Below are 8,894 nucleotides of genomic sequence, written 5' to 3'. Positions count from 1 at the left end.
TCATAATTGCTTGCACCATATGCATTCCATGAATAACAATGCTCTACATATATATCATGATGCATTGCCCAATTTGAGTCTCCATTATGCTATACATAACAACAAACCTATTATGATGGATGACATGTTTCTATATCACGCATCTCATTTGTTTGAGCATTGGATATTTTATGCTAACCAACACAAGCACGTGCGCATCATGATGGATGATGTGTACATCTACCACGCACACACAATTTTCCCTTTGTCTTTGTTTTGTGTAGGTACTCATGTATACTCGTCAACCCCTCAATCCCAAGAGTTGACGAAACGAGCTCCTGAGAGCAAAGATGACTTGGGATCCCGTGAACTATCCTTACCACCGTTCCTTTCGCGCAACGACTACGCGCATCTCTCTCACTTGGCTCTCACACGGCTATGGGCTATATACCGCTCTCTTGCTCATTTTACCGTGTTCACTTTGCATGTTATGCTTGCTTCTATGCCTTTGCCATGCAATTGTAACCCTTGCTTGCATCTACCCATGATTCACAATTATGTTACTCCTATGTGTATTTGCATGCTTGGTGGAGATCGTTGTTGCTATTGCCATGTTTATCATGTGCCTCATGATATTGATGCTATTTTGCTCATATCCTCCTTTCATGCTTGTGATATGTCTTGTGCATTATTCATACCCATCATTTGCACACATGACATACTTGACATGATTCTTTCTAGTACGTTGCATCTTCGCAATACTAGCTTGCTTGCCTTGATTCACATGATTGCTTGCTTTGTCGCATCACCCATGCTCCATTCTTCCTTGCTTTCTTAGGTTGATGACGTATATGTTCATGCCTCTCACATGATATATTTTGTTCATTGTCGCTTGCCTCCAATTGTTGCATCTATGCTTATTGATCGTGGAGACTTGGACACTTTACTTGTGATGCATGCTTGCTTGATTGAGCCTATTGTATTTGGTTGTCCTTGCATCATCATATGCCTCCATGCTATGAAATGCTCCCTTGTACTTTCTTATGATGAGCATGATGCATCCACTTGTTGGGTATTTTACCACATGAATGATAGGTTTTGCATCTCCGCTAACCTCATTTGTTTTTCCGAGTGTTTGTCATGTTCTTTCATGTTGAAGGATTCACAAGGCGATACCGTCATGAGACAATTTGGTCATGTGAAGGCATACACAATGTGCAACACCAACATTTGCGAGAATCTCCGAAAGGTGAACTCCTTCCCTTTGAGCCATCCTCAAATATGCATATTGGATGGGTCACTCTTTCATTGTTGTTTCCTTCTTCTTGTCTACATGTTACATCTATTGGATGGAGGACCGACATTGGAGATGGAACCCATGAACCTTCAAGTTGAGGAGCGCTCGGACTTATTGGAAGCACCTTCGAATCTCCACTCACGCCACGACATTGAGCATTGGTACACCAACACCTCCATACTTGTTGATTGTGCCCACACATGTCATGCTCGATGGACATATCATACACATGACAAATTTGCATCTTATGCATGGATTGACTCATATTACGATTGCCTTGTTGCATCTTGTCTTTCTATGTCATCCATGATATATGAGCTTGTGCATTTCATTAGCAATTTTGTTGTGATATACCTTGATGGCATATTCATACATCATGATCTTATTGCCTACCATCAATTCCATGATCACATCACATTGAGCATCCATTACCATATTCATGCTATTGATAAACCGTCTCACTATGACATCATTTTGCACCGTGGTTGCATTGATCATATTCACAACACATTTGTGTGCATAATGAATGTTTTTGCTCCCATGAATGCTTTGCATACCATTCCATATCTTTTGGATAAGCTTCATGCACCTTGTCATGCTCAATCTTGTCGCACGGACTCATTCTTACATGATGGACACTTTGTGTGCGCTAACCATTGTATTTCCGAGTGTCGTTTGTGTTTGCTCTTTTTGCATGTGTACCACTCCGGAGACACCTTGGAGTACTTGGATTGCGCCATGTCTTCCACTTCGTCCAACTACAAGTCCGTCCACGACAATCGTTTCCATGGTGATGAGGATCACGATCCGAGGTCGGATCTTTCCCAAGGGAGGGGAGATGATGCGGAGCATCCTACGATCATCCCCATGTACACTCGAGCATACGCCATTGGACACAAGGTGAACTCGCTCCTTTCTGAATCTTCCCTTTCCGCATGTAAGACATGGATGCTACTTCAAGTGCGGACCTTGTGCATACTCAGGTACACCCGAGGAGACCATGGAGAGCCCAAGGACCAAGGCCAAGCGTGCACGGAAGTGAAGGAAGGAGAAGGAAGAAGGGCCAGCTGCTACAACGGCCGGACATCCGGCCCCAGCCCGGACATCCGGCCCCAGCCCCGGAAATCCGGCATCGGCCATCCAGGGAGCACCGCAAAGGTCCAGCGCCGCCCGGACATCCGGCCATCACCCCGGACATCCGGCTCCTCCCGAAGCCCCGGACTTCCGGCCCCTTCGCCCGGAAATCCGGCCCCTCCATCACCGAATGCGTCTGGAAGACCCAGGCCAGCCCGGACATCCGGCCTCCCAGCCCGACATCCGGCCCGTCGCGAAGCCCCGGACATCCGGTGCCTGTCTGCGCACAGTGAACGGGCCAAGGGCCCATGTATCCCTCTTTCCCACTTACCCCTTCGTGGCTTAGACTATATATACTCCCCCACCTCCTTCTAGTTAGGGTTAGCGTTGGTTTAGCTCATACTTAGAGATAGAGCTTCGCTCATCCACATCGGATCTACTCCTCGTGAGAGACCGCGGCCTCTTCGGAGAAGATCCCTTTGGATTTAAGACCTCCTTTCAGAGAAGAACTTCAAGACCTCCTCACGGAGAAGACCGGCTACCCTTGTATCGTCCTTAGTTGTCCGTGGATTCGTGTATCGTTCTATGTATCCGAGGATCTAGCACATGTGTGACTTGTTCTTGTTAGTTTGAGTGTTCCTCTTGTGTTTCCCCTTGTGTTTTCCCTCGTTTTCCCTCGTTTCCCTCTTTGTGTTCCTCGTGTTCTTCGCGGGATCCGCACCTTTCGTGAAAGATCGGGCGATTAGGGTTCTACCCTACATCATGGATCCAACAAAAATGTATCGTGGATCCATGGAACTAGAGGTTATATAGCTCCTGAGTGGGTTTCTAGCCTCCCAATAACAGCAAAGGTTGATGAAGAAGTGGAAATGTTGATGAAGAAGTGGAAATGGTCCTTCGAAGGGTCATTAGGATGCTTGCAGAAAATCTGATGCTGGATGGTAGCAAACAGTTATGGATCGATGACTTCATTTACTCCAGGTTGAACCGCCAGTTCAATAACCTGCAAGCAAGAACAATGGTCAAGCTGGCTGTCTCATGCGTAGAAGAAGATAGTAGAAAAAGACCCACGATGGAAAATGCTGTGCAGATGCTTCTTTCAGTTGATGAAGCCAGTGGAATAATGCAGTAGTATTCTACCAACTGGACAGAGAGTTTGGTATTTGATACAGCATTGATGATGGTTATTGGATCCAAAACAAGATATCTATGAAGTGTGTCCATGTAAATCAGGAACTGCATGAGCCACTTGTATGCTTATTCTTGGATCCAACACACGATGTCTATGATGTGTATCCATGTAATCAAGAACTGCATGAGCTTCTTGTATACCTATACTGAATTTCATATTCTACCACACTATTGCCAGATTATGTAGTGTCATAATCCATAATACAATCATTTGTGCAAAAGCCATGCTAGTCTGCATCGTAAGAACTTATCATCAATGCACGATTGTTGACGGTGTGGCTTTTTCTTTCTGAGAATACGTGTTCATTGATGTTTCTGTCTTGGTTGAACCTACTATGTTGATATTCCTGTTTTGCTTATATCCAGGAAGCAAGTTAAACAAAATTTATGTTTTGCTTATATACATAGTTCAGTCATTTTCGCAGCAAAGGGAAGTTCAGATTCAGAGCAACTTCATAAAATGCCAATGACCTCCATGTCATTTCAAAAAGGAGACAAGGAGTGGAGCCTGATGGGAGCAAGTACTGTACCCCCAATAGCAAAACACATAAATAGTATCAATGGGTAATATGTGCATGAAGTTTTAAGTGATCAGTTCTCCGCCCAGAACATTTTCAGCCTTCAATCTGCAGCCCAACCCATATGCCACTTCCCCACCAATTTGTAACGCAATTGGCTCGATTCGCAGTAACACGAATATGGCAATTCCTGCAGGTCCAAAACGCTACAAACATGCCCAAATCAATCTCCGATTCTACTCCCTCCGTTCCTAAATGTAAGTCTTTTTAGAGATTCCAACAAGTGACTACATACGGAGCAAAATGAGTGAATCTACACTCTAAAATATGTCTACATACATCCGTATATTGTAATCCATTTGAAATGTCTAAAAAGACTTATATTTAGGAACGGAGGAAGTATCAGTGAACCATAGCTCTCACCATCTCTCTATGGCGGCAGAAGGTATTATCAACTCTTCTACGAAAGGAACTACAAGCCTTGTCATGGAAGATCTTGGTGGCGACTACTTTGCAATACTCTCTGATGAATCTAGTGCTGCTTACCAAAAGGAACAATATGCTCGCTTTTATTTATGTAAGGATTCCTTAAGCACAAACCTGGTCCATCTTTGTTTCGAAATTGATTTTTCCATTGCTGATATAGTGTTACGCGCAGAGATAAAAAATTGAGAAAAGTAAAAATTCTGAGCTCTTGGTTATGCTTGCCAAATCAGAGAAGAGAACTGTACCAAACACCAATAAGTTGTTGCAAGTTCATTCTCTAGCAATTAGCAAGTACTTTTGGCATCGAACTTTATAAAGAATGCGCTAAAAATAGCATGGGGATCAGAAACTACATTATTGCTTGCTTACATTACCAAGTGAGGTTTTGTTTTTCCCTACAAGTTCGTGGTATGATGTACCACATCCCGGTTCCGGGGGCATCAATACTAGTCTCTTTAATTTGGAATTCCCCATAACTATTATGTGGTGATGTGCTGGTCTAGTAGCAGTCAGCACTTCGAACCGCTGAACTTGTCCATTTGCATACCTACAATTCTTCAATTTTGGACGATATGGTTTTGACCCCGTACGGCCGTCATGAGAATCCTGGCTCCATCACACACGGCGACACAAGAACAACTCTAGGAAATCAAGCAAGCATGTCACCACTTCCATAGCACTTATTTTAGTAAACCAATTCCCACAGGATGCACAATGGAACTTTGCGTCGGCCGGAATTACCCCCAAGGAGAGATTGGCGGAACTCACTGTGAAAGTAATGCGGCACGGCGATTCAAGCAGGGAGAGCGAGTGGCCTGAGGAGCGGAAGCGGAGCGCTGGTTCTGCCGTCGTCGCCGCGGGATCCGGCGGCAACTTCGCCGGCACGGTGCGCAGGTCGGGTGGGGTGGGGACTCGTCGAGAAGGAGGCGACGAGGGGAACGGGGAGGGGCAGAGGGCCTGGGGTGGCGGTGACTGGGCCTAGCGGGTCGCGACAGCGGCTGAGATGGGCTGTATGATGGGCTGCCACTGAAAATAAAAGGCCTATCGCTTGAATTGAGTTGCGCGCCACGCCGTTGGATGCTACGGGTAGGGCTGGACCAAAACCTCGTAGCTCGCGAACTTAAGGAACGTTCAATAGTTTGGCTCGTTAAGCTCGTAGCTCGCTTCTTAACGAACAGAGTTAATCATTGAGTTCAGCTCGTTAAGCTTAACGAGCGAGCTAACGAGTTTCACGAGTAGCTTGTTAAGCTCGTTAGTAACAACACAACACATATTTTCATCTTACGTGACAAATTTTTTGTAGCACCTCAGCGCATCTATTCAATCTAATCGATATGTGAGGCAACAAGCTACTGTAATTATTTTGTAGTCACTATATTTCATATTGAAAACCACACATACACATTCATCATGTATATCGTAACACATCATAATCTGTTAACGAGCGATCGCGAGCGCTCACGAGCTTAACGAGCTTCAAACGAGCCGAGCCGAGTAGGGTTTTCTGCTCGTTAATATTAACGAGCTTAATGAGCCGAGCCTTAACGAGCACGAGCTTAACGAGTCGAGCTGCTCGTTAATCCACCCCTAGCTACAGGTTGGGCACGGGAGAAAAGCTAATCTCCCATGCAAGGGAGCTACCGCGCATGCATGAGGCGTTGGTTTGCTTAGAGATCCGATGCCATGTATTTATACTACTGGCAGTTAGTTAGTCCTTTCTCTCATCACATGCAAGTACATTGTTCCACCTATGCTCCACCATCCCATGTTTTTTCATTTTATTTCCAAGTTCAAATCTAATTTGTTTTTTGAACCAAAAGTACAATTTATGATCCGTTTTCATATTTGTGTTTTTGACGACGAGACCTTTGAAATGAGACCACTTTTGAATATATTTCAATAAATTTTAAAATTTAAATTCTGAAACATAGTGAAACACTATAAAAGTACACATAGCTATGCCATGTTTTGTTAAACACTAGATAAGGTCAAAGTTTTGTTGCAATAAAATATATTAATATTTACAAACTTTTAGATTACTAAGAATCAGTTTGATACACATTGACACACAATGTATCATTATGAAATGCAACGAAACATGGGGAGCCATAGTGAAACAATAAGATAATTTTTTTATGAAATACATTATTAAATTTTCCACATGGAATTAATAAATATGTATGGAACAAGTTTGAAGCATGGTGATTTAGTTGTCAAAATTTAATTTCTGAAAATATATTCAATATTAGTCTTGTTTTAAAGAATTTGTAATAAAACACAATTGTGCAAACAGAATGTAAAACAAACTTTTATTTCAACATGCATTAGGCATTTATTTATTTGAATGAAACCTAGTCAATACAGATTAACATGTAAATGTTTGTTAGGCGAGAGAAAATACTATAAGAATGGTCCCACACATCAATAAAAAAATGTGATGGATGCATGCACGAGAGGTCCCGTGCATGGTAGAAAATCCACTCTCGTGGGCACAGCTCTTCTGCATCCACAGGTGAAAGGTCAGATTGGTTACCGGGAGAAATGCTGGGTCAGATAAACACAAGTCCCTGAGAAAACTAGGACTGCAAGAGAAGCTCGAGGCTCGTGAGTCGCTCAAGATCGACTCGTAATTTGGCTCGACTCGAGGTCGACTCGAAAAGAAATGAGCTGAGTATGAGCACTTTATGTAGCTCGACCGAGAAACAAGTTGATCTTGAGCTAGCATTGGCTCGCTCGATTTTAACTCGATAGCTCGATATCATATAAGTATATTAAATAATCTTCATGTCTATTACAAGGACTTAGATCATGATCTATTGCCATATATGTTGTGTATGATTTTATTCTCCATTTACCTACTAGCAAACAAGGAAATTAAACATGGAAAATTTAGGCCAAAATTTAAGAGCAGACTCACCTTCATTTTCTTCTCTTCCTAGCTCATCATGATCTCTTGCGTTATTAAATACTAGTCTTCAGTTAAGATAGAATAAGTTATATTTTAGTTTTTTTCTATGTTGTGGCTTATCTTGTTGTAAAAATTTTCTTAAATTGTTTATAAACTCATCTTATTTAGCTCAAAACTAGCTCAAGATCGACTCGAGATCGTTACAAACTAGCTCACCCTTGAGCTTCGTTCATTTTGAGCTGGCTTGAATTTTACTATGAATTGAGCTGAGCCTAGTCCAACTCATTCGAACTCGACTCATTTGCGGCCCTAATTCCAACGAGGGAGTACATACAGAGCAGAATAAGTGAATCTACACTCTAAAATACGTATGTAAACATCCATACGAGTTTGTATTGAAATTTCTAAAAAGACATTTAAAAAGGAAGGGAGTATCTGTTAATTCCTGGTCACCAAAAGAGATCGCCGCCTAATCTGATGCCAACAATACACAGCTCAAAGTTTTGCCAACAGAGCACAGCTCTATCTCTAACGGCGTCCCAGAGCAGAAACAGATGTGGCAGCCGACAGAAACTGGGTGCGAACTACAGAACGCTGCACACAGTTGATGCCCAGAATCAAACTGCAAACTTTTTCAACACAACACGACCTCTTCAACAAAGGGACACCACAAGCAAAGTTTAAAACAATGACAATGTAGGCGAACTAGACATAACCGCAACACACAACATTCATACCATGCGAAATGCCAGTGATCAGAAAAAGACTCCAGCCACAAGAAGACACAGAGCGACGTCGATCTTAAAACCATCCTTCAAAAGCAAACCGGCAGTGTTGCGTGCCACTTACAGTAATATAGCCAACAAGTTTTAAGCACCAAGTGGAGTCTGATCAGCACCACCACATCCATGTGAAATCCCATTTCGCAGCAAAACATTTGCATCCCTACCCCCTCTGTGCACCATCAACACAGCCATCGACAAGGCAAAAGGACGAGCAGGCACCGAGCTCAGATCAATTGTGCCACGCGCGATTTGGTTCCGCTACGTATATAATTTAGATAGTGATGATATATACGGTGTGCGCACCGCCGAGAAGTGAGGGTGCTACGCGGCTAGTCCCAGCCAGAGGCGCTGATGTTTGACGTGCCCATGGGGTGGGATGGGTAGTAGCGTGGAGGTGGATCGCTTGCCCTTGAGGAGCCCCCGCCACTGGAGTATCTGCCACCACCACCACCACCGGAGTAGCTCTTGCCACCGCCACCGGAGTAGCTGTCACCACCAGAATAGCTCCTGTCTCCGCCACCGCCCGAGTAGCTGTCACCGCCACCACCAGCACCAGAGAAGCTCCTGCCACCGCCGCTGCCGCCGGAGTAACGGTCACCACCACCACGGGAGTAGCGGTCACCACCACCACCGCCGGAGTAGCGGTCACCACCACC

General features: G+C 43.9%; 1 protein-coding gene across 1 annotated transcript in view; it reads right to left on the bottom strand.

Annotated features, from left to right (window-relative positions):
* Positions 1-8,248: 8,248 nt before the first annotated feature.
* The window catches only part of LOC119331817 (DEAD-box ATP-dependent RNA helicase 52A-like), a 6,087-nt gene continuing 5,441 nt past the window's right edge, over positions 8,249-8,894 (bottom strand). Inside the window, exon 7 of the mRNA XM_037604989.1 lies at positions 8,249-8,725. Within this exon, the coding sequence (XP_037460886.1) occupies positions 8,568-8,725 (158 nt within the window). The 3' untranslated portion in view covers positions 8,249-8,567. The remainder of the gene's footprint in view (positions 8,726-8,894) is intronic.

The sequence above is a fragment of the Triticum dicoccoides genome, chromosome 7A (assembly GCF_002162155.2).
Source record: "Triticum dicoccoides isolate Atlit2015 ecotype Zavitan chromosome 7A, WEW_v2.0, whole genome shotgun sequence".
Lineage (NCBI taxonomy): Eukaryota > Viridiplantae > Streptophyta > Magnoliopsida > Poales > Poaceae > Triticum > Triticum dicoccoides.
The sequence above is the reverse complement of the archived record's forward strand: the minus strand, read 5'-3'. Positions and strand labels throughout refer to the sequence as shown.